The sequence below is a fragment of the Equus quagga genome, chromosome 7 (assembly GCF_021613505.1).
Source record: "Equus quagga isolate Etosha38 chromosome 7, UCLA_HA_Equagga_1.0, whole genome shotgun sequence".
Taxonomy (NCBI): Eukaryota; Metazoa; Chordata; class Mammalia; order Perissodactyla; family Equidae; genus Equus; species Equus quagga.
The window spans coordinates 81,985,335-82,012,193 of NC_060273.1; the positions used below are offsets into that span (position 1 = coordinate 81,985,335).

The 26,859-nt window shown below is 38.7% G+C and overlaps 1 protein-coding gene across 1 annotated transcript; it reads right to left on the reverse strand.

Annotated features, from left to right (window-relative positions):
* Window positions 1–78: 78 nt before the first annotated feature.
* Window positions 79–12,313, reverse strand: LOC124242930 (putative F-box/LRR-repeat protein 21). The gene is made up of 5 exons (XM_046668370.1): window positions 12,175–12,313; window positions 5,810–6,176; window positions 5,231–5,353; window positions 1,346–1,517; window positions 79–744 (listed from the first exon to the last, which is right to left on the reverse strand). The coding sequence occupies exons 2-5, from the start codon at window positions 6,173–6,175 to the stop codon at window positions 101–103; spliced, it is 1,305 nt and encodes a 434-aa protein (XP_046524326.1). The 5' UTR covers window position 6,176; window positions 12,175–12,313; the 3' UTR covers window positions 79–100.
* Between the last annotated feature and the right edge of the window lie 14,546 nt (window positions 12,314–26,859).

The following is a 26,859-nucleotide window of genomic DNA, read 5'->3' on the forward strand; positions in this document are numbered from 1 at the left end:
ATCTAAAATATTTCAGCAATACATCTTAAAATTTAAGTCTGCATAGACAGAAAGAAGCTAATCTTACTGACAAAAAAAGTGAAGAATCTCTGGTAGCCAGCTACCAGACAGGCATGACGTCCGGGAACCACGTTCTTCCCAGGTGTTTGGAGACCTCAGTGTGAATTTTATCCAGGCCGTAATCCCCATCGGGGGTCAGAATCTCCTCCATCACAGAAAGCTGCGCGAGCCTCCTCCCACACAGCCTCACAAACTCAACCAAGGCACTGCAGCGAACTTCACATGCACTGAGGCCCAAGGCTGTTAAGTTTTTACAGTGTTGAGCAATACAGATCAGCTCATTATCAAGAGTCTGAAGACCGTTTGCACACACCACTAACTCAAGTAGGCGTGGGCAGTTAGGACCTATCCGTCCTAGGACCACTTTGCTTACTGACCGACCGAAATAAAGGTGAGTGACAGGGGATTCTTCCGTGAAGAATGTCTCAAATTCCTCTTCGTATAAAAAGAAGTACATAACAACATTAACTCCAGGGGAGTGTTTAATAAGTGCATCCCAACTTTGTTTTTTAATGGAATGAAATTTAATTTGTCCAGGATTTTCACTCACAACATCAATTCGAAGATGTTCAAGGTTAACATGAGTCTCACTTGAAAGGGCCAGGAGAAGTTCATCACTTAGAATGGAATAATTCAAGGCCAGTTCTCTAAGGCCTTGACAGTGATCAGCTACACAAAGGATTCCTGCGGGAAATGGGGAAAAATTCTTAAGAACAAAGAATCATACTGACACTAATATAACATTTTGTAAATTTAAATTTGATATTAGTTATTCATCATTTGCTAAAATAGCCATCTAACGATTTCTGAGATGTCAAGATACATAATTATACATATAATAAAATATATATATACTAAGATACTCCTAAGAGAAGCAATTTAAACTATATCTAGCTTGCAGATTAAGACTCTTCTGAAAAAAGATTAATGAATTATGTTTCATAAGCATGTAGTTTTCAATAAGAAATTGCATTGTTACTATTACTATAATAAAAAACATCATGCAGGGCTGGCCCCGTGGCCGAGTGGTTAAGTTCGCGCGCTCCGCTGCGGGCAGCCCAGTGTTTCGTTGGTTCGAACCCTGCGCGCGGACATGGCACTGCTCATCAGACCACGCTGAGGCAGCGTCCCACATGCCACAACTAGAAGAACCCACAACGAAGAATATACAACTATGTACCGGGGGGCTTTGGGGAGAAGAAGGAAATAATAAAATCTTTAAAGAAAAAAAAAAGTTTTAAAAAAAAAAAAAAACATCATGCAAGCTTAAAAAAATACAACCTACCATCAGATGAAACGTAAGGACAGCTGCTCATTTTTAGGAGTGTTAGAGTGTCACTATTATTGGCCACCAAAATCTTCAGTGAAGGGTCATCCACTGGTGTGTCTTCAATTTTGATTGACGATAATGATTTTGAGTTGACAAACACAAGTGTAAGTGCTGACACAAAATGAGACTTGGACGGCAATAAGAAAAAAATTATGAAAACATTATTCACAAACCTACAGCTTCAATCAAATATCTTATTAAAACCAGATCAACATATGCTTACAACAACATAGTAAAAGCAATCAACATATTACTGTTTTTCCAAGTATCATTAGCCAGTAGAAGACATTTTTATAACACAATATAGTTTCATACTTTCACACTTGATAAACGGAATGGTGAGAAAAGAAGAAGTTTCAAAGATTTTGTAAATGTCTTCTAATTATTTTCAATGTTAAGGATTTGGTTTTCAATATTAAAAGGATATAATTACATTTATTTCCTAGAATAGGGGTGGGGCAAATTATGGTCTGCCAGCCAAATCCAGTCCACACTCTGTTATTGTATGGTTCATGAGTTAAAATGTGTTTTACTTTGTTTTTTCTGGTGAGGAAGATTGGCCCTGAGCTAACATCTGTTGCTAATCTTCCTCTTTTTGCTTAAGGAAGACTGTCACTGAGCTAACATCTGTGCCAATCTTTCTCTATCTTGCATGTGGGATGCTGCCACAGCATGGCTTGATGAGTGGTGTGTAGGCCCCTGCCTGGGATCTGAACCCGCGAACCCTGAGCCACCGAAGCAGAGTGCATGAACTTAACCACTACATCAACAGGCCAGTCCCAGTTTTCACATTTTTAAATGGTTGAAAAAAATTTTTAAAGAATAACATTTTGTGCCATGTGAAAATTATATGCAACTCTTTCAGTGTCCATAATTAAAGTCTGTTTGTAACATAGCCATGCTGCTCCATTTATGTATTGTCTATGTCTGCTTTCTCACTACACTGCTAGGGCTGAGTGGCACTGCAACAAAAGAACTGCAGCAGAACTGTATGTCCCACAAAGCCTAAAATATGTACTATCTGGACCTTTTCAACCCCTGCCCTAGAAGGAATAGAATTTTTATCTATTTTATTCACTCATATAATCCAGCATCTACAATAGTATCTGGCACACAGTAGAAGGTCAATAAATATTTGTTGATGAATAAATGAATAAATGATGTCATATTCTTCAGTGACATGCTTTTTGCTAGTAAATTATCTAAACAAAGATATGTTTTGAAAATTTTCTGTTTTGAAGATTGACGGACTAAAGCTTATTTGTAGTTTGACTTAAAAATGAGTAGAATTTCACAAGTTTTCAGATCCAGTTTTTTTGTTTTTGTTTTCTTTTGATGAGGAAGATTGGCCCTGAGCTAACATTTGTTGCCAATCTGCCTCTTTTTGCTTGAGGAAGATTGGCCCCGAGCTAACATCTGTGCCAATCTTCTTCCATTTTATATGTGGGATGCCACCACAGCATGCCTTGGTGAGTGGTATGTAGGTCTAAACCAATGAACCCCAGGCTGCCAAAGTGGAGCACACGAACTTAACCACGACGCCAGCAGGCCAGCCACAAGATCCAGTACTTTTTAATAAAGATACAAAGTCTAGAAACCAATACCATGCATGACCATTTGTCCTCTTTCAAAATCAATTTGGAGTCTCCCAAAGGTTCTATTGTCCCTATTAGAATGACCAAATTGATTATAAATCTTAATTTATTTATAAAACTTATTGGTTTACACTAATTGTAAACTGATTTGCACAAACTTTTAAATGGTAGATGGCTAGAACACTTTACTAAATTTCATAGTACCAAAAATTTTTAGAGAAACATAAATATATCACTCTTTTTCCTTAAGAAATATAAGGTTTATTTTCCTTTTAATCAACTCTCAATGGGCTCTTTTAGTCCTGAAGGACACATTTCAGCATTAGAGTACAAATTTCCTTATAGTAACAATATGTTTGTTTAGCACTTTTCACACCTAGCAAAATGCTGTACTTTTATCTTATTTTTCTTCAGTTTACAAATGAAAAAACTGAGGCTCAGAGGGACCCGCAACTTTGCCAGAAGCCACAGAGCTCCTCTTACTGTGGAGGCAGAGCTTGGAAGGAAGCCTGCTGATTGCTGGAGCCTCACTCCGGTGACTGCATCTGCTAACCTAGAAGTTGGCCCTGGCAGCTGAAGTGCAGCGTTAGAGACAGCCTAGAATCTAAGAATTTCAGGCTCATCTGATTCCACAGTTCATAAACAAGGAGATAACTCTTTAGAGGGAGTAAGTTTTCATCTGATTACTTATATTACTCTAATCCCTAAATGACCTATTTTTTTCAGCATATCTCTTAAAAAGATAAACAGCCTGGCAGAAATGCTTGGCGAAAGACAGCCATGACCCAGTTTATGAGAAAGAAGATGCTACTATTACTCTATCCTCTTCTTTGTTTTTTAGATTTTTTTTTTTTCTGGCTAGGAAAGATTTGCCCTGAGCTAACATGTGTTGTCAATATTCCCTTTTTTTTCCCCTCCCCAATGCCCCAGTGCATAGTTGTATATTCTAGTTGTAGGTCCTTCTAGTCCTTCTACGTGAGCCACTGCCACAGCATGGCTGCTGACAGATGAGTGGTGTGGTTTCCACGCCTGGGGAACCGAACCAGGGCCACTGAAGTGGAGCATGCCAAACTTTAACTACTAGGCCATGAGGGCTGGCTCCCCATCCTCTTCTATAGGAAGATTTCCATTAGCCAATTTTACTGACAACCGTAATTTACTGCTTATTGTATATTGGCCACTATTCTAATTCTGTGTTTAAAATGGTAAATGAACAAGGAGTTTATGTTTTGGTCTGGGGAGAAGAGAATAAACATGCTAAATCAATAAGGTAATTTCAAGTATTGATGAATGAGAGAAAGAAAATAAAATATTGTAATAGTAGAGAGGGAAGTGGAGGAGTGGGTGTGTTTTAGCAAAGGTGGTCACGGAAGCCCTCCCTGAGGAGACGGCATTCAAGTTGAAGCCTGAATGAAGAGAAGACTTATTAGTTTCTGTGGCACAGACTGCTAGTTGCTTCCTAACAACCATTCATCTTTTTTCCTTTGGTAATCTAGTCCCAATTTTTAGCTTGGCACATTGCCACGCAGCTAAAAGACTCTCCTAGCCTCTCAGAAACCTGCTGTGGCTACTGAGCTAAGTTTTGGCCAATGAGACATAAACAGAAACATTATGTGGTACTTAGGGCTAGTCTCCTTGAAATGAGGGCCTGCCCTTCTTCCCCCATTTCTTCCACCCAGCTGTCTAGAACAAGGGACTTGATGGCTGGAGCTCAGAAAGCCATCTTGGACAATAAAAATGAAAAAACACCTTGGTGAGAATGGAGTGGCTGGAGGGGTCTGGGCTCCTAATAATTTCATATCAGTTATAAACTGTCTCACCTATGGATTTGTTTAATGTAAGAGAAATAAACTTTAGTCATGTTTTTTAAGCCATTGTTGTTTTGGAATTTCTAGTATATCGACTCAAATACGATCGTAACTAATAGTTCATTTAATTAAATATTACGTCCCACCTCCAATTGAGAGACTACAGAATTACAGGAAAGACATCCACTATGGGCCCTACACTCTCTATATTCAAAGAAACTAAGTAAACTTGGAAACCGTAAGTATAACATCCAGATTTTATATTAATGACATCTATTGTGGAAATAATTACTAAAATCAGAAAATATATCTAAAGAATGAAACCTTGCATTAGCTATTTTAGCAAATATAAGCACTAGTCAACAGAATCTTTTTTGCCTAGTTTGACAATATTTAAGAATTTTAGTATATCTTACAAAAAAGCCTGGCATCTTTACCTTTGACACATTCATAAAACTTGGGTTGGCCATTGAAATCAAGTCCAAGGTCTGGAGAGAACAATTTACCAGCTGAGAAAGTATATCACAGGCAGCCTCTACTGATTCAGTACTGCTATCAACCTATAAAGACAATTTTAAATCTTAATTTCCTGAAGGTAACTTATCAGAAAGTTACTGGGAACATAACTGTTTAACAGAATTCAGTTGCAAAATTGTATTGATCCCTTTAAGTTAGAAAATAAATTAGTATTTTTTCTTTATTAAAAATGTCTCAGATAAAAAGTGAGGAATAGAGATGATGACAAATCAACTTTCTAAGCACTTCATACTTTCAAATCTTCTACAACCACCTGAACTCTAATGATAACATCCAGATGAAGGAAACTGAAGCTTAGGTTATTCACTGATAATTCAAGGTCTACCTCTTAATCCATGCAAATAACTAAGGGAAAACAGGAAATCGTTTGGGATAAAAATTCTCCAAAATTCATTGTTTCAATATAAGGATCTAGATATACCAAAATGTTGTTAACAAAATGTAAGTTACTGTTTCTATTTAAAGCTTATTTTTCTTACCTTAAAGCTGATATGCCGGAGATGGGCAGCATGCCTTTTAACAATCTGCTGAATGAGATCAGGATGAGAGGATTTAAAAGACGAAGTTGCTGACTGGTTCAGTTCAAATTCAAACTTTCTCCAAAGGTCAGGGATATGAAAAACTTCATTCCATCTCCTACATACAGAAGATGCCTGGGCCCGATCTATTAAAGGAAGATACTGAAAAATGCGTAACACTACATGGTGAGGCAAACTCCTCCAGTCTAGAAGAACAGTGTACGTGTGACTTTGGTTGAGAGAAGAGTAGAACCCAAGTTTTGGCTGTTTCATTGCTGGTGAAGATTGGACAACTTTATTCACAACAGATAAACTCTTCCTCTTCATTCTGTAAACATTAAAAAATGTTAAGTGATAATTTTTTCCAGATTCCCACCATATATTTGTGGTCTAACTATAGAATGACAACATCAGAAAATGAAAAACAGTCTAAGACAATTTTTTTTGGGGTGAGGAAGATTGGCCCTGAGCCAACATCTGTTGCCAATCTTCCTCTTTTTTTTCCTCCCCGAAACCCCAGTACATAGTTATATATCCTGTTGTACATCCTTCTAGTTCTTCTACGTGGGAGGCTGCCTCAGCACAGCTGGATGAGCAGCGTGTAGGTCGACACCTAGGATCCAAACTGGTGAACCCTGAGCCACTGAAACAGAGCACGTGAACTTAACCAGTACGCCACCAGGCCAGCCCCAGCTCAAGACAATTTTAATAGTAATCTTTCCCTTTCGTGCATTGACAAGTACTGCTATGTGCTGCAGATATAGAGATAAATAAGAGGAAATCTGTTCTCAAAGATCCATTGTCAAATGGTGAAGCACCACGATAAATGCCGTCACTGAAATTGGGACAACTGCAATGGAAGAATAAGGCAATGGCACATATTTGAGTTTGTATGTAGGAGAGGATGGTGAAGAGGCTTCCAAGAGGAAACGTCGAAGGAAGCAGCGTACGTCCCAGGTTTGTTTTTGGCTAATTACTGTCTTCTTACTTTCTCCTACAGAGAAGGAAGCATCACAAAGCAATCGTGCTAAGAAGTCGGGGGTCTGAGAGATAGCACATTATAATAAAAAGCACAGGGCTGGATAAGTCCCAGCTCTGCCGTTTACTAACCATGTGATCTTGTCTGAGCAAATTAATCTAGGCCTCAGTTTCCTCATCTGAAAAGCAGGGAGAACAGCTGTTCCTGTCTCATAAGGTTGCTGTGAGGATTAAAGTACCTTAAGTGCCAACACATAGTAAGGGCTCAATAAACGAGGCAGTTGTTGTTAACTTGTCCAATGCATTTTTCTGAACAAATTTCATTACTTAAGTCGAAGCACAATTCTAACAAAAAGTCAAACAATCTGTGACAATTGTCGGGTGACACTCAAGATGCAGGAGCTCTAGAGAAGGTGGATATGGAGGGACGGAGTCTGTGCAGGCCGCACGCTTGACCCTCACCAGCCAATGAAAAATAGCAAAGGAATGAGCATTCTTCCCCAACAAAGGAAACACGAATCTCCAGGTATTAGTCAGCCTGAGACACAAGTAAGTTCCCACAAATTTCAGGTCCGGATAAACCCAGGTATATAGGCTTATCTTATGTATTTTATAAGAATCCAAAGTGTACAATTATTTCAGAGGTAAAATAATGGTAAGAGCAGTTCTGAACTTTATTTAACTTTGGTTGAGTATTTAACCCCCTTTTCACCCTTGAATGTTGGGAATGTATATACGGAAGATTCAGTGCCACAACTGAAAGATACCTTCAAATCTAATAAAATACTTATTTAATATGAAAATCTCTCTGTCTTGTGAGTCACTCTGTCTGATGGGAAACACTTCTTAACCACAGAAGAGAGTGGATCCCAGAACGAAGACTGACATAAAATCACAGAACAAAATGAAAGGTCGCCTTTGGGTTTGGAAACTGAAATGGAAAGCAAAAATAGTTGCAAAGCATCAGGCAAAAGAGCTACTACACACATTTTAATCTGCCTAAACCAGTGACTTGCGTAGCTGAGAACTGGCCCAGCAATGCAACGCAGAATATACGAAACTGCTGACATCAGGAATTCAAAGCAGATGTTATCTTGAAAGAGCTGATCTCCTCTTTAATCCCAATAATGGCCCAGGGAAGGTAAAGGAATGGACACTCGATTCTAAACTCTGATGTGGAGCACACTTACTGACATTTTGTTTGTAACTGTTTTATTGGGTAGCCTACAGGATGGACAGTTAAAATTTCAGTAAGGTATCACAAAAAAAGTTATCCCTAATAATCCTTCACCAGAAAAGTAGTGAAGCCAAAAAATGAAACAAAGACTTCATCCAAATACCAGGTTAGAAAATTGCCTTGCAGTTCTAAACAAAGCGATGGTGCTCTCTTAAATCTGACTGTATGTAACATGGATTGACTGTTAAAACTGTGTATTTAGTAAAATCGTTAAATTGCCAATTCACTGATACAATCGCCATAAATAAAGGATGTTATGTACCAATAATTCTATTAAAACAACATTTTAATTTCCTTTTTCCTTGTGTGCATTAATTTTCAAAGCATAAAACTCATCCACAAATCATAAATTTTGTATAAAATAATTCTACAGCAATGAGCACCAGTAAACTATATTTTAGAACGCAAGACAAATTGATCTTCAGTAGCTTGGAAACCTTAACATAAAAATTTCAGCCCAAACATATGAAGATCATTTTTAAACACTGATCATTTCTTTTTCAAACTACCAACTTTCTCCCCTAAAGAAAGCTTCCAAGCTTCAGTTCACTCTGAAGGAATGAAATGAAGTAACTGCTGCCACGAGGTACTCACCAACATCCATCTGATTTCACTTTCTAGTTTGGCAGAATACCACAAAAACACCACATTCATCAGAATGTATAAGTAAAAATCCAATAATTTTTATGCTTAGGATATTTATCATTGTACATGTTGAGAGTTTTTGTTAGGAAATTATTGATTCCCAAACTGTTTTTCTACCCAGAAGGAATCCTGTCCATAAAGAAGAACTAGCCCGGTTATTGGAAATACTGCAACACTTGCCAGGAATTGCACTTAAAATAGAAGACTCTGTATCAAGGAGTCAAAGGGCTCTGAAAATTCTCATTTTAATGAACACATGGGAAGATTTTACAAAAAATTTAAGATAGTCCATGATTACATTTATGTGTTTATAGGTTGTGTAAATCTTTCATTTCCAGTTTGTGGCAGCATACAATACCACTACACTTATAATAATTAAATAAGCAGACATATAGCTTTTATTATTTATCATTTCCATATGAATATAGCTTGATTAGTCTGCTGTTTACAGAATATATGCTTCTGCGGTTTTAAAATTTTTCACTTATATTGATAGATAAATTGATTCATTCCCATTCAATTGATTCATTCACATTTTCTTTGAGGTGACCAATTTTAGCACAGTGACTTGCCAGTTAGAAGCAGTCTACCGGTGCAAAAGGCAATAATAACAGGTCCACACCAGGATAACACTCGTTGTTTTGGCATCATAAAGAAATTTCATAAAGTAAAAATAAAGAAATAAATACATTCTATTACTTTATAAGCCAAACTCAACTACACACAGGAAGTGGAGGCGGCAACCTATTAATCCACTAAAAGCTTCTCTTAAACCTCTAGTGCCTGCCACCTGCCAGCTCTCACTTTCTCTCTGAATCCTACTCCTAAAATAGAGCTTTGGAGGACAAACAAGAAGACAGTATTACAGCAAACATCTACAATTTGATTCCCCCACTGCCACCTGTTCTACTATTCAAACCACCATTTTCCAGAAAACGGCAAGGCTGGCGCTCTCTCCGTCACATTCCACTCCAGAAGTAGGTAGCAAAGAGCTATCAGGCACACTTTCGGAGGAACACCACAAATAAAAGACAGATAAGTCAAGGGGCTATTGTATTCCCCTAATCAGAATTTTTTACTGCACAGTTTTTTACTGCAGAAACTTTTCTACTGAGTTATCAACATGGCTAATTCTGTGTTTGCAGGCCATTCTTTATGCTAGAGAACACTGAAGTAATCTGGTAAGGGTCTATAAATAGGGGATCACTACCTAAGACCCATAAGAAGACGGTGGGCAAGTACCCATCGCAGATCAGGTCACAGGAGTCTTCAGGATCAGATGAATTACTTCCCTGGTTGCTGAAGGAACTCGACTACTGTTTCAGAGTCACTCTCTGGAACGGTGCGGGCTGGCAGAAGACAACACCAGAATACACGGCCCCATCAAGTGATAAGCCATACTTCCATAAAGGGAGAATTAAGCAAGCTTGGCACTGATTTTCAGCACAATGCTAGAGTACAAAACAGGTGTATTAGCATTTAAGAAAGAATGTAATGATGACTCAAAGTCCACTTAGTGGCTTTACTAACCAGCCTAACCCAATTTCCTCTTTTGATATGTTTATTAATTTATCAGGTGCACCAGGTGACCGTATGAATCGGACCGTCTAAAACTATTCTAAGAAATCTCCCACAGTATTCTTGAGGGAAAGATCAAGCAAGTCGGATTAGACAAAAGACTGAACATCCCAAGCCAACCTTGCGGCAGCAATGGAAGCAACTATCTTCCGCACCATCACTAGCTTCTTCCAGATTGGTTAAATGAACACACAGAAAGTACTTTTAAAAGTTTCAAGTTTGCAATCGTCACAACACCAGAAATATTGTGTAAACACTCCAGATAACAGAACAAAGATTCAAAACTAAACGGCTAGACAAATTTGCTGGCAGCAGCAAGATGAAAACGAACAGAAATAATTAGCAAATGTCCTTTATTTAAGCAACTTTCTAAGGTGGCACTGAGAAATCAGATTGTTGCCACCACAGGCCGATGGCCTCTGATAAGGCGTCTGAAGTTCCAGTCATCCATCTGTGCAATGACAAGGGAGGTGTGGCCTGGACAGGACAGCTGAAGATTTGTTCCAAAATACAGCTTTAAAGCACATAACTTTCTAATAAAAGAGTGAATTGTGCTAAGGGGCCATACCTCCTCCACTAAATATAACTCAAGCAGAGGACACAATATAATTTTTTAGGCACGTTGTCAAAAATATTTATGCTCATTGTAGCCCACATGACCTCTAAATTCCCTTCTAAATCTAAAATCTATAATTTTTTTAAAAGCATGAAAATCCAATTACAGTATCATCAAGGTTTCAACAGGACAATAGATAAGAAGTAGTTATGTCAAATGCATCTTTCCTAAAGCAGTGATTGCCAGCTTTTTGGTGTTCTCACATTTTATCATTGATTTAGCAATTTTCCACACTCTCGAAAGTCTCGCTGCAGTATTAAGATACATTTTTTTTCCCAAAAAGTTTCTAATTTCAGAATAGGTATGTTTGTTTTTAAATGACTCATATGAAAACGGAAGTTTTCAAAATACATGTGGATGCAAAACACCTTTTGAGATGCAAGGAGAGGGTTACACAGAACTAGAATTGAGCAATCTTTCTTGGTCCCTAAATGGGGGGCACTTCAGGCATCTGCTTCCTGTCCTCGCCCCCCCGCTCTCCTCCCCGACTTTGGGAGAGGAAAGCCAGGCCTCCCCAGGGAAGCCTTGCGAAATGGGGAGAGTCCCGCCTGCGTGTTAGACACACTAAGGGAGCTGTCAGTTAATACAAAGGATTCGAGACGGCATTCTGCAACATTTTTCTAGGAGAAAATCATCATAATTTATTCAACTTCATGTTTTGGGAGAAGTTTCTGGGCACACGTGCTAAAGACAAAACCAGTCCACTTAAAGAGGACAGAGGCTTCCCACTCCCAGGAGAGGCCGGAGGCCACGTTCGCGGACATTTCTTCGTGCCAAGCATACCCTCTCTGGCACTACCCTCCTGTAAACGACGACCCTTCCAGTGGCCGTGCAAAAGCGCGCCCGCGTACCAGCCATCACTGAGCATTTCCAGCAGCTCCACGTGCTGGGAACGCCACCGGGCGCCCGCGGCAGGGAGGGCTGGGAGGGGTCTGACCCTGCCGAAACTCACCCCCTGCGGAAACCAAGCGCGGTGACTCGACCGACGCAAGCTGGACACCAGCCAGGCGGCCGACCGGGGCAGAGCCTGGGCGGGGCGGCGCGGCGGGGGGTCTCGGCCGGGGGTAGGCTCTTTGCTTAGGGTCCCCCACCCCGCCCCAGGCGGCCGGCTGAGGATGCCAGTCACGCCTCTCCTTGCCTGGGAGAGCGCGAGGACCTCGGGTGCCTCCCTGTCCCCGAGTCACCACGCGCCTGAGGCGGGACCGGGCTGCGGCCCGCCGCCCCCTCGAAGGCGCTGAGCGACCACTGCGCCCCCCCAGAAGGACCGGCTACCTTTAAACATGCAACTGCGCGTGTCCCTGCGCGGACCCCGGCGTTCGCGGGCCGGGCTGCGGCGGCGGGACCTGGGCGGCCACGAAGGCGCACGGGGCACAGTCCTGGAGGCGACTGAGCTCGGCCGGCCGGGGGCGAAGACCCCTCATCCCCAGGGCGTCCCACAGGTTCGCCTCGCCTGGGCCGGCCCCGCCCCCAGGCCGCCGCGCATGCGCTCAGCACCGCCTCCCGCAGGAGGTCCGCGTGCGCCCGCTCACGCCCGCTGCGGGGTCCAGGGCACGCCCCCTTAGGTGGTGAGCGGGAGGTTTTCTGCCTGAGGGTCTTCGACGGAATGGCTGTGACCGCCTGGGCCTTAAAACTGACAGCGAACCTCACCAAATGGCGGTGAGTTAACAGTCCCGGTTTGTAGAACTTAACCTCCCAGAAAGTGCACCCCTTTATTAATATGCAAATACTTGAAACTTTTGAAATATCAAAAATGATAACAGCTCCATGTTAAATGTGTATAAATCACCTGCCTGTCCTGTGCCACATCTCATTCCCTGGGGATAGCCACTGCAATAGTTCGTCGTGTAAAGTACCAGAACTTCAATACGTATGCCAAAAAGTGTACAGTGAGAGAAAAGGATTTTATTACTTTTTTGTTAGTTTTTTAAAATCTCAGATCAAACTATACTAATGTTCTGGAACTTCCTCTTTTACTTACTACATCGTGGACATAGTTCCATATCGACACGCATAGATCCCCCTCATGCTTTTTTTTTTTTTACAAAGAGCTTCGTTGGAGGATAATTGACAAAATAAAATGCACATGCTTAAAATGTACAATTTGATAAGTTTCGACACCCTTGAAGCCAGCACTGCAATCAAGATGGTGAACATATACATATCTCCCAAAAGTTTCTGTATGCCCCTCTGTTTTCCCTCCTTTACTCTTCCCCTATCTGCTTTCTGACGCTAGATTAGTTTGCATTTTCTTGAATTTTATATGAATTGAATCATACTCTTCTTTGTATGTCCTCTTCTTTGGCTGTTGGCACTCAGCATAGTTGTTTTGAGATTCGTCTGTGTTGTTGCATGTATCATAGTTCATTTCTTTTTATTACTAAAGAGTATTCATTGTATGGATAGCGATACACCACAGCTTTTTTATACATCCACCTGATGATGGACATTTGGGTTATTTCTAGTTTTTGACCATTATAAATAAAGCTGCTGTGAACATTACTGTCTACATCTTTATATGGACATATGCTTTCATTTCTTTTGGGTAACTACCTAGGAATGGAATAACTGCATTCTATAATAGGTGTATGTTTAATTTCTGAAAAAAGACTGCCAATGTGTTCCAAAGAAGCTATTCTACATCACCACCAGCAGTGTGTTAGAGCTCCATTTCCTCCTCACCCAAACTTTTTAATCTAATAGGTGTCTAGGGGTATCATATTTCCGTTTTTTTTTTTAAGATTTTATTTTTTTCCTTTTTCTCCGCAAAGCCCCCTGGTACATAGTTGTATATTCTTTGTTGTGGGTCCTTCTAGCTGTGGCATGTGGGACGCTGCCTCAGCATGGCTTGATGAGCAGTGCCATGTCCGCACCCAGGATTCGAACCAATGAAACACTGGGCCACCTGCAGCGGAGCGCGCGAACTTAACCACTCGGCCACGGAGCCAGCCCCTCATATTTCAGTTTTAATAGACATTTCTCTAATGAATAATGATGTTGAGCGTTTTTTCATGTGCTTATTTACCATCTGTACATCTTTTTTGGTGAAATGTCTATTAAAATCTTTTGACATTTTAATTGGGTGGTTTGTTTTCTCATTATTGAGTTTGGAGAATTCTTTATATTTTCTGGATACAAATCCTTGATTAGATATATGACATAACTTTTTTTTTTTTTATCAGTGTATGGCTTGACCTTATACCCTCCTTTTGAAGAGCAGAAATTTTTGTTTTGATGAAGTTCAGTTTATCAATTTGTTCTTTTATGGGTTGTTATGTCAAATATAAGGGATCTTTGCCTAAGCCAAGTTCATAAAGGTTTTCTTCTATAAGTTTTATAATTTTAGATTTTACATTTAGGTGTGTGATTCATTTGAGTTAACTTTCGTATATGGTGTAAGATATGAATCAAATTTCACTTTTTTGTATATGTATATTCAATTATTCTATTACTGGCTGAAGGGACTATTATTCTTCTCCACTGAATTGCCTTTTAACTTTTGTGGAAAATCAGTTGTCCATGTATGTGTGTGTCTATTTTCAGACTCTATTCTGTTCGATTAATACATTTGGCCATCTTTTTGCCAATATCACACTGTCTTGATTTCTGTAACTTTATAATAATTATTGAAATCAGTTTTAGCCCTCCAAACTTGCTATTTTTCAAAGTTGTTCTGGCTATTCTATATTCTTTGCATTTCCATATTAATTTTATAATCTTCTTATCAATATCTACCAAAAATACTCTTTCTGGGATTTTGCTAGAGATTGCCTTGAATCTAGAGATCAATTTGGGGAGAACTGATATCTTAAAAATATTTGAGTCTTCAAACCCATGAACACAATATATCTCTCCATTTATTTGGGTCTTTAATATCTCTCAGCCATGTTTGTAATTTTCATATAGGTCTTGCATACATTTTGTCAGAGATATTCCCTACATATTTCATAGTTTTTTAATGCTATTATAAATAATATCACTTTTAAATTTTAATTTCTAATTGTTTGTTGCCAGTATATAGAAATACAATTGATTTTTGTATATTAATCTTGTATCTTGCAACCTTGCTAAAATCACTTTTTAATTTTATGAGCCTCCATCGGAATCTAGTACATTCCATTGGATTTTCTACATAGATAATCATGTTGTCTGTGAATAAAGACAGTTTTACTTCTTCCTTTCCAGTATAAATGCTTTTTATTTCTTTTCCTTGCCTGATTGCACTGTACCTGCAGTACAATGTTGAATAATACTGATGAGAGCAAACATCCTAGGCTTGTTCCTGATCTTAGGGAGAAAGCATTCAATCTTTAATGAGTAGGTATGTTGTCACCTACAGGCTTTTCAGAGATGTCCTTCATCAGGTTGTAGAAGCTCCTTTCTATTCTGACTTTGCTGAGGCTTTTTTTTTTTTAATGAGTAGAGGACTTTAGATTTTGTCAAATGCTTTTTCTGTATCCTATTGAGATGGTCTTATGGTTTTCTTTTTTAGTTTGTTAAATGGTAAAGTACACTGCTTTTCAAATGTTAAACCAACTTTGCATTCCTAGGATAAACCTGACTTTGTCATAATTTATCGTTTTTTTTGAAGGTTGCATATTCTCTTTTTGAAATTAATTGTTTTTTTATTGATATCATAATAGTTTATAACATTGTGAAATTTCAGTTGTACATTATAATTTGTCAGTCACCATATATATGTGCTCCTTTATCCCTTATGCCCACCCCCAGCCCCCTTCCCCTCTGGTAACCACTAATCTGTTCTCTTTGTCCATGTATTTTGTTTATCTTACACATATGAGTGAAATCATATGGCGTTTGTCTTTCTCTGTCTGGCTTATCTCACTTAACATAATACCCTCAAGTTCCAACCACATTGTTTCAAATAGGACAATTTTGTCTTTTTTATGGCTGAGTAGTATTCCATTGTGTGTGTATATATATGTATATACCACATCTTCTTTATCCAATCATCAGTCGATGGGCACTTGGATTGCTTCTATGTCTTGGCTATTGCGAATAATGCTGTATTGAACATAGGGGTGCATAAGTCTCTTTGAATTGTTGGTCTCAAATTCTTTCGATAAATACCCAGTAGTGGAATAGCTGGATTGTATGGTATTTCAATTTTTAATTTTTTGAGAAATCTCCATACTGTTTTCCACAGTGGCTGCACCAGTTTGCATTCCCACCAGCAGTATATGAGGGTTCCCTTTACTCCACATCCTCTCCAACATTTGTTATTTTTTGTCTTGGTAATTATAGTCATTCCAACAGGTGTAAGATGCTATCTCATTGTAGTTTTGATTTGAATTTCCCTGATGATTAGTGATGTTGAACATCTTTTCATGTGCCTGTTGGCCATCCATATATCTTCTTTGGAAAAATGTCTGTTCATATCCTCTGCCCATTTTTTGATCGGGTTGTTTGTTTTTTCATTGTTGAGTTGTATGAGTTCTTTATAAATTTTGGAGATTAACCCCTTGTCAGATATGTGATTTGCAAATATTGTCTCCCAGTTGGTGGGTTGTCTTTTCATTTTGTTCATGGTTTCCTTTGCCTTGAAGAACTCTTTAGTCTGATGAAGTCCCATTTGTTTATTTTTTCTTTTGTTTCCCTTGCCCTAGTAGACATGGTATTTAAGAAAGATGCTTCTAAGACCAATATCAAAGAGAGCACCGCCTATATTTTCTTCTAGTTTTATGGTTTCACATCTTACCTTCAAGTCTTTAACCCACTTTGAGTTAATTTTTGTGTATGGTGAAAGATAATGGTCTACCTTCATTCTTTTATATGTGGCTGTCCAGTTTTCCCAACACCATTTATTGAACAGGCTTTCCTTTCTCCGTTGTATGTTCTTGACTCCTTTGTCGCAGATTAGCTGTCCATAGATATGTGGTTTTATTTCTGGGCTTTCAGTTCTGTTCCGTTGATCTGTCTGTCTGTTTTTGTACCAGTACCATGCTGTTTTGATTACTATAACTTTGTAGTATATTTTGAAGTCAGGGGTTGTGATGCCTCCAACTTTGTTCTTTTTTCATCAACATTGCATTAGCTATTTGGGCTCCTTTGTTGCCACATAAAAATTTTAGGATTCTTTGTTCTATTTCTGTGAAGAATGTCATTGGGATTCTGATTGGGATTGCAAGGAATCTGTAGATGCTTTAGGTAGTATGGACATTTTAACTATATTTATTCTTCCAATCCATGTGCATGGAATATTTTTCCATTTCTTTATGTCATCATAGATTTATTTCAATAATGTCTTACAATTTTCATTGTATAGGTCTTTGACCTCCTTGGTTAAATTTGTTCCTGGAGATTTTATTCTTTTTGTTGCAATTGTAAATGGGATTGTATTCTTGAGTTCTCTTTCTGTTAGTTTGTTATTAGAATATGGAAATGCAGCTAATTTTTTAAGTTGATTTTGTATCCTGCAACTTTGCTGAAGTTGTTGATTGTTTTCCAATGGATTCTTTAGGGTTTTCTATATATAAAATCATATCATCTGCAAACAGAGAGAGTTTCACTTCCTCTTTGCCAATTTGGATACCTTTTATGTCCTTTTCTTGCCTAATTGCTCTGCCCAAAACCTCCAGTACTGTGTTGAATAAGAGTTGTGAGAGTGGGCACACTTTTCTTGTTCCTGTTGTCAGAGGGATGGCTTTCAGTTTTTCCTCACTGAGTATGATGTTGGCTGTGGGTTTGTTATATATGGCCTTTAATATGTTGAGGTACTTTCCTTCTATACCCATTTTATTGAGAGTTTTAATCATAAATGGACATTGGATCTTGTGAAATGCTTTCTCAGCATTTATTGAGATGGTCATGTGGTTTTTCTTCCTCATTTTGTTAATATGGTATATCACATTGTCTGATTTGTGGATGTTGAACCATCCGTGTGTCCCTGGTATAAATCCCACGTGATCATGTTTTATGATCCATTTGATGTATTTCTGTATTTGGTTTGACAATATTTTTTTGAGGATTTTTTGCATCTGTGTTCATCAGTGATATTGGCCTGTGGTTCTCCTTCTTTGTATTGTCCTTGTCTGGCTTTGAGATCAGGGTGATGTTGGCCTCATAAACCGTGTTAGGAAGTGTTCCATCTTCTTCAATTTTTTGGAATAGTTTGAGAAAGATAGGTACTAAATCTTCTTTGAATGTTTGGTAGAATTCTCCAGAGAAGCCATCTGGTCCTGGACTTTTATTTTTTGGGGGTTTTTTGATTATTTCAATCTCTTTACTTGTAATTAGTCTATACAGATTCTCTGTTTCTTCTTGGTCCAATTTTGGGAGGTTGTACGAGTCTAAGAATTTATCCATTTCTTCTAGATTGTCCAATTTGTTGGTATATCATCTTTCATAGTATTATCTTATAATCTTTTGTATTTCTGTGGTATCTATTGTAATTTCTCCCCTTTCATCTCTAATTTTATTTATTTGAGCCTTCTCTCTTTTTTCTTAGTGAGTCTGGCTAAGGGTTTGTCAATTTTTGTTCATCTTCTCAAAGAACCGGCTCTTAGTTTCATTGATCCTTTCTACTATTGTTTTTGTTTGTTTGTTTCAATTTCATTTATGTCTGGAAATAATTTTTATTATTTCCTCCTTCTGCTGACTTTGGGCTTTGTTTTTTCTTCTCTTTCTAGTTCTATTAGTTGTAGTTTAAGAGTGCTTATTTGAGATTTTTTCTTGTTTGTTAAAGTGGGCCTGTATTGCTATGAATTTCCCTCTTTGGACCACTTTTACTGCATCCCATATGAGTTGGTATGGTGTATTTTCATTTTCATTTGTCTCCACATATTCTTTGATTTCTCCTTTAATTTTTTTAAATGATCCAGTAGCATGATCCAGTTGTTCAGTAGCATGTTGTTTAGTCTCCACGTGTTTGTCACTTTCTCAGCTTTTTTTCTTGTAGTTGATTTCTAGTTTCATAGCATTATGGTCAGAAAAGATGCTTGATGTGATTTCAATCTTCTTAAATTTATTGAGGCTTGCCTTGTTTCCCAACATAGAGTCTACCTTTGAGAATGTTCCATTTGCACTTGAGAAGAATGTATATTCTGCTGATTTGGGATGGAGTGTTCTATATATATATCTATGAAGTCCATCTGGTCTAGTTTTTTGCTTAGTTCCACTATTTCCTTGTTGACTTTCTGTCTGGTTGATCTATCCATTGATGACAGTGTGGTCTCCTACTATTATTGTGCTGCTGTCAATGTCTCCTTTTAGGTCAATTAATAGTTGCTTTATGTAATTTGGTGCTCCTGTATTAGATGCATATATATTTATAAGAGTTGTGTCCTCTTGATGGAGTATTCCTTTTGTCATTATATACTGCCCCTCTTTGTTTCTCATTGTCTTTTTTATCTTGAAGTCTACTTTGTCTCATATAAGTATGGCAACACCTGTTTTCTTTTGTTTGCCATTAGCTTGGCGTATAATCTTCCATCCCTTCACTCTAAGCCTGTGTTTGTCTTTAGAGCTGAGATGTGTTTCCTGGAGGCAGCAAATTGTTAGGTCTTGTTTCTTAATCCATCCAGCCACTCTGTGTCCTTTTTTTTTGGTGAGGAAGATTGGTCCTGAGCTAACATCTGTGCCAATCTTCCTCTTTTTGCTTGAGGAAGATGGTCGCTGAGCTAACATCTGTGCCAATCTTCCTCTATTTTGTATGTGGGACACTGCCACAGCATGGCTTGATGAGTGGTGTCTAGGTCCATGCCCGGTATCCAAAACTGTGGAACCCAGGCCACCAAAGTGGAATGTGCGAACTTAACCACTACACCACCAGGCCAGCCCCACTCTGTGTCTTTTGATTCGGGCATTCAATCCATTTACATTTAGAGTGATTTTTGACATATCAGGGCTTAATGCTACCATTTTATTGCTTGTTTTCCAGTTGTTTTGTATTTCCCTTTTTTCTTGTATTTTGTACTGCCAATTCAGTTTGGTGGTTCTCTATGATGGTTTTCTCAGTTTTCTCTTTATTTATCATGTGTGTCCCTGTTCTGATTTTTTGTTTAGTTGCTACTGTGAGGTTTGTATAAAAGATCTCATAGATGAGATAGTTCATTCTCTGATAGCCTCTTATCCCCTTACTCTAAGCAGTTTTCATCTCTTTCCTCTTCCCCTTCTAAGTTGTTGGTGTCACAACTTATTCCAGTATGTGTTGTAAATTTGTGATTAAAATGAAGTAATTATATTTATTTTTGATGTTTTCCTTCCCTTTATCTTTAGAGTTATAATTAAGTGTTTGCTAATCTGTTCTGATAGACAGTTGCAATTTTCTGGTTTTGTCTGCCTATTTATCTCCTTCCTCAAGGCTTTGTAAACCCTTTCTTCTTTTTTTTTTTCAGGTATGAGGGCCTTCTTGATCAAATCTTTTGGGGAGGTGGTTTGTAGCGATGAACTCCCTCAGCTTTTGTTTATCTGGGAAAGCTTTTATTTCTCTATCATATCTGAAGGATATTTTCACTGGATATAGCATTCATGGCTGAAAGATTTTATCTTTCAGAATTTTGAATATGTCATTCCACTCTTTCCTAGCCTGTAACTTTTCTGCTGAGAAATCTGCTGAAAGCCTGATAGAGGTTCCTTTGGTTATTTTCTTCTGCCTTGCTGCCCTTAATATTTTTTCTTTGTCATTGACTTTCATCAGCTTTACTAATATATGCCTTGGAGAAGGTCTTTTTGCATTGATGTAATTAGGAGTTCTACTGGCTTCATTTACGTGTAATTCCAGCTCCTTCTCCAGGTTTGGGAAGTTCTCAGCTATTATTTCTTTGAACAGCTCTCTGCTCCTTTGTTCCCCTCTTCTCCCTCTTGAATACCTATAATCCTTATGTTGCATTTTCTAATTGAATCAGCTATTTCTCAGAGAATTTCTTCATTTCTTTTTAGTCTTATTTCTCTCTCCTCCATCTGAAGCATTTCTGTATTCCTATCCTCCAGATTGCTAATTCTATCCTCCATAATATCACCTCTGTTATTTAAGGACTCCAGACTTTTCTTATCTCATCCATTGTGGTTTTCATCTCCAACATTTCTCATTGGGTTTTATTTACAGTTTCGATCTCTTTTGTGAAGAATTTCCTCTGTTTGTTAATTTGGTTCCTGATTTCATTGAACTATCTTTCTGAACTCTCTTGTAACTCATTGAGTTTTTTTTATGATGGCTGTTTTGAATTCTCTGTCATTTAGATTGTAGATTTCTGCTCCTTCAGGATTGATTTCTGGTTGTTTGTCTTTTTCCTTCTAGTCTGGAGTATTAATATATTTCTTCATACCATTTGATGGACCAGATTTGTGCTGTCATATAGTGATAGTATCTGCTCTCAGGTTCCACCTGCTGCCACTGGGGGGGTAGGGACTGTGTAATCTGAGCCCATCACAATCTCTGTCAGCTATGGCTGTCTAAGCCTGGGCAACTCCTTGGAATTGCAGTGGCCCTGTGGGGTCTCCCACCAAATGGGAAAGCAATCATGCGGGAGTTCAGGGCTGCTGCCACCTGCTCCCATAGTCCCACCGAGACATGCTCCCCACTTTGGGGCTGCAGCAGTACTGTGGGCACTCACAGCAGTCAGAAGATTATTCACCTAGACTCGCAGCTCTGCCGCCATCTGCTCCTGGCTCACACTAGCTGTTATGCTTGTTTGGGCAGGGCCTCCCCACTGGGTCTGTTCCAGAGCCACTCACTGGGACCACGGTGGGACTGTGGACTCTCCCACTGGACAAGAGAGTGATCACATGTGGGCTTAGAGCTGCTGCCTGCTCCCACAGTCTTGCTGGGTCACACTCCCCCCTTTGGGGCTGTAGCAGGACTACGGACATTTGTGGCAGCCAGGGGCTCATTCACCTGGGCCACAGATACACCACTGTCTGCTCCTAGGTTGCACCAGCTGTAGTGCTTGATGCGCGGGGCCTCCCCATTGGATCTGAGGGTGGGCTGTGCCACCCTTGGACTCTCCCATCAGACAGGAAAGAGATCACGTGGGGTCTCAGGGATGCCATCACTTGTTTTCACAGTCACACCGAGGCACACTCTCACCCTCGGGGCTGCAGCGGTGCTACAAGCACTCCAGCCAGGAGAGCAGTCGCACGTATGTACTGGGCTGCCTGAGGGCTGGAGAGTGCTCACCTATCTCCACCACCTCCCTAGAGGGTCGCCCATCCACCTTCAGATGTATAGCTGCGCAGGTCTCTCAGGTGTCCTGATGTGCTGTGTGGGTATCCTCCGTTGATCAATGAATATCCACTTAGTTGTGGTTCAAAGCAGGAGAGACAAAGGGAACAGCTCACTCCACCATGTTGCTGATGTCACCCACCTTATTATCTTTTTCCCTATTATTAAATCCAATTTGCTAAAATTTAGAATTTTAGAATTTCTGCATCTATGTTCATGGGAGATATTGGTTTGCAATTTTCTTTTCTTATAATATGTTTGTTGAATTTTGATGTCAAGTAATGCTGGCCTCATAGAACAAGTTAAGACATACTTCTTCCTCTTCCATATTCTGGGAGAGTTTGTGTAACAATGGATTATTTATTCATTAAATATTTGGTAGAGTTCACCAATGAAACCGTCTGGGCCTGAAGTTTATTTTGTGGGAAGGTTTTTATCTACAAATTCAATTACTTTAGTAGATATAGGGCTACTCAGACTATTTTGTCTTAAATGAGCTTTGGAAGTTTGTGTCTTTCACAAGAAATTTGTCCATTTCATCTAAGTTGTTAAATTGATTGGCATAATATTATTCATAATATTTTCTTATTTTCCTTTTAAAGTCTGTAGTATCTGTTATGATGTCACCTCTCTCATTCCTGATATTGATAATTTGTGTCTATGCATTTTTATACTAGTTCCATCTGGTTAAAAGATTATCGACTTAATTGACCTTGTCCAAGAACCAGCTTTTGGTTTAATTGAGTTTCTGAATTGTTCTTCTGTTTTATATTTCATTGATTTGTGCTCTGATCTTTGTTTCCTTTCTTTTGTCTACTTTGTATTTAATTCAATATTCTTTTTCTTGTTTCTTTAGGTGGAAGTGGAGTTCATTGATTTGAGACCTTTCTTACATTCTAATACAGGCATTTAGTCCTATAAATAGCCCCCTTAGTACTGCTTTAGTGGCCTGTCACCAGTCCCTAAATTTAGAGAGGCCACTAAACTCAGCCTGAGTTCCCCCTTCCTGTATAGCAGTCTAGAAACTCTCTCAAGGCAATAAAACAGGGCACTCTTAGGGCTTCTGATGTTTCATATCTTGAAAGCTGTTGTTGCTTATATTTTGCCACCTTTTTTCTTTGTTTGTTTCCACAAAAGGTAAATCCAGTCCCTGTTTCTCTGCCTTGGTTGGAATGAGATATCTCCTCTTCATACTTTGCAATGGCTGAATGAGAAGTTCCCCTTATGTGGAAACACCACAAGTCCTTTAGCTAGTCTCTTATTGCTGGACATTTAGTTTTTACTGCTATGAAGTATGCTGTGAAGATTATATTTCTTGGTGCACCTCTGTGAATTTTACTGAACATTATTCCTAGAAATGGAATTACTGATTCAGATAGTTTAGGTTTTGGTAGATATGGCCATATTTAAAATAATGTTGGTCAGATAATTTGGATATACTTCATTTCAAACTAAGGAGCATAGAATTATGCCAATAATAATTTTTGTTTTCATTTATTTATTTATTTAGTGAGGAAGATTGTTGCTGAGCTAACATCTGTGCCAATCTTCCTCTATTTTATGTGAGATGCCACCACGGCACGGCTTGACGAGCGGTGCTAGGTCTACTCCCAGCATCCGAACCTGCAAACCCCAGGCCATGGAAGCAGAGCACATGAACTTAACCACTACACCACCAGGCCAGCCTCCAACAATAATTTTTAAAAAGAGTATCTCTGTATAGCCCTTTTGCAGGAAGTGTCATTGTCATGCTTTGAGCAAATAGTGATTCTATTTGCTTGAATCAGCATAGTCTAGGTTATGCTGCAGTAACAAACAACTGAAAATCACAGTGATTTAGCACAACAAAGGTTTACTTCTTAGTCATGCTACATTTCTCTCACAATTCAGCTGAGAGCTCTGGTCCCTGTTGTCTTCATTCTGGGACTAAGGATGACGGAACAGCTACTATCTAGAAAGTTGTCAGTCTGTGATAGAGGGAAAGAGACAGCATGGTGCATATATTGTATCTTATGCTTCTCACCACATGTCAACTCCATTCTCATTTCATTGCCCAATGCTAGTCAATGGGCACACCCAAATTTAAGTGAGTGAGAAAATGCAATCCTATCACATGCTTGGAAAGAAAATCCTGGAATTTTTGGGAACAGCCATTATGACTGTCACATTGGTAAAACTGTGCAACCAAAATTTCACCAAAAATATTTTCAAGCATGATGTCTCACTTTTTGGGATTATAAAGTTTGGGGAGAGGTAGTTCCCAAGACCGGGATCACTTCTGACACCAACAACAGATATCAAGAATCCCCAAGACTACCCCGCTTCTGACACCAATTGTAAGTTTGGGGGTTCTCAAGGCCATCCTCAGATTGATAATTCACTATAAGGACTCACAGAGCTCACTGAAAGCTGTTATACTCACAGTTATGATTTATTTCAGTGAAATGATACAGAGTAAAGTCAGCCAAGGGAAGAGATGTGTGGGGCAGAGTCCAAGAGAGTTCACATGGGCTACCAGTTGTCATCTCCCAGTGGAGTCATAGACAGCACTAAATTCTCCTAGGAACAATGCATAACAGTATGCATGGAGTATTGCCAACCAGGGAAACTCACCCGAGCTTTGATGTCCAGATTTTTTATTAGGGCCTGTTCACATAGATGTAGTTGACTGCCTGTGTGGCTGATCTTTAGTCTCCAGCCCTTCCAGAGGCTGAGATAATACTGCATGGCCCAAAGCCCTCACCATAAATCACATTGGTGGCTGTTTGGTGTGGCCCAAAGCCCCAGATAAAGAAAGACACTCTTATCAGGTGGAACATTTCAAGAACTTAGAAACTGTATCAAAGGATCTGAGGGCAAAGACCAGACCTCTCTCTGGGTAAGGATAATTCTTCACTATACAGGGGTTAAATCATATTTGATTCAACATCATTTCAGAACTCTACAATGAAATTGTCTATGTATCCTATTGGAAAGAAAATTATATTTGAATTGTGTCAGTAATATTTGCTACCTAATAAGTCTTTATTTTTGGCAGTATGATAGGAAAAAAACAATATCATATTTGCCTCAATATATAAACTGTCCACTTCCCAAAGAAAAATTCAGGTACATTTCCCACTTTTTTCCACTTGCACATTGCCAAGCACATTACATACAAAAAAAGACACTCTAAGATTTGCTTTTGTTATAGTTTGTCCCAACTGAAACCTACAATGAATTTAATTACACTCTGAAGATCTACCCTGCCTTCCTTTTAACAATTTGGTTTTTAATATTTAAAAAGATATATAATCTATTTTCTAAATAGGTTAAAATGTTTTCCTAAGCTTCAGCTTTCATTTCATATTCATTTAGATTAAACTTTCCCCAAAAGAGATTAGTAAAGGAACTATTTAACTTTACTAAAAAATTAAGGCTATTCATCTTAAAATCAGACATGCCAGCTAGTGTGCCTCTAAATGTGGAAGAACTTGTTGCTGTTTGCACTGTATTCAAACACAGTATGAAGCCCCCGTAAACAAGGGGAATTATGAAATAGGCATTTCTAAATGGGTCAGGATTAGTCATCACTGACAACATTGGTTCACAGCCATTACCCTGTTTTGAAGAGTGAGTAAAATCAAGAGGATTGCATGGAGCTCAAGATTTCATTCATGCCGTGTTCCAGCTGATGTAACGTGGCCTTGTCTTGTACCATCTCATGGATCTGAACTTATCATTTCCTAAAACAGAGAACAAAAATGGTTTTTAACCTGTTGCTTTTCACAAATGCTTTTCGAAGTCAAGCCTTTACAATGCAAAGCCTTTAGAATAAAATCTAACATTCAATTATATTTTCCTGCTTTGTAGATTACCCGGTTTGAAAAGCTGTAACTCAAGTAAAAAATTCTGCAAATGCACTTTGTTTTAAAGAGAAACAAGTGAATTTATTGCCATGTTGAGCTAAACATTTCATAGAAATATATTGTTAATCTGGGTATAATTTTCTGCAATCATTGTATTTACAAAAGGGAAAACTTGTATTATTATTTTGATTGTCAGCACAAATCTAGGATTATTGAGAGAAACAGGGTCAGTCATTCCAAATCATCTAATAAAAGTAGGTTAGTAGGTCATGTTTTACAGATATTCTGGTGATCTGCCATTTTTAAGGGCATTTCAAAGTACAGTCATTAACAAAAATGAAAATTTCTTCTTTTTTTTGAACAAAAGGAAAATTTTAACACTGACATAGTTTCCTTATAAAGAAAAGTAAACTCTTTCAAGGTACTAAATTTAATCCTTGCTTATGGGATTAAATTTAGGATTGCCTTGTTTATGGCAAGTTTTCCTATGTTAATTCAAAATCTTTGAAAAATGACATATGTTAAGATTGAAAATTAAGTACACCGTAGTTTAATTTGACTTACTGGTTTTATAAAGACAATGCTCCAATGTGGATGTTTTTTGTTTTTTGTTTTTTTTGGTGAGGAAGATTGTCCCTGAGCTAGCGTCTGTGCCAGTCTTCCTCTATTTTATATGTGGGTCACCACCACAGCATGGCTTGACAAGTGGTATGTAGGTCTGTGCCCAGGATCTAAACCCATGAACCCCAGGCCACCAAAGCACAGCATGCGAACTTAACCACTATGCCACTGGGCTGGCCTCTAAAGTGAGGGTTTTTTTAATGATTATTACTCATTAACATAAGGAATGTACTATATTGCCAGTTGATTACATTGAGATCATAAAGCAGAACAATTGTCAGAGGAAACAGAAAAAAATGCTATGATACT

Coding starts and splice junctions, on each gene's coding strand:
- LOC124242930 (XM_046668370.1), bottom strand. CDS start 6,175: ATGAAGAGGAAGAGTTTATCTGTTGTGAATAAAGTTGTCCAATCTTCA. Junction 1,518..5,230: donor GTTTTATGAATGTGTCAAAG/GTAAAGATGCCA, acceptor TTGCCGTCCAAG/TCTCATTTTGTGTCAGCACT. Junction 745..1,345: donor TCCTTACGTTTCATCTGATG/GTAGGTTGTATT, acceptor CATTTCCCGCAG/GAATCCTTTGTGTAGCTGAT.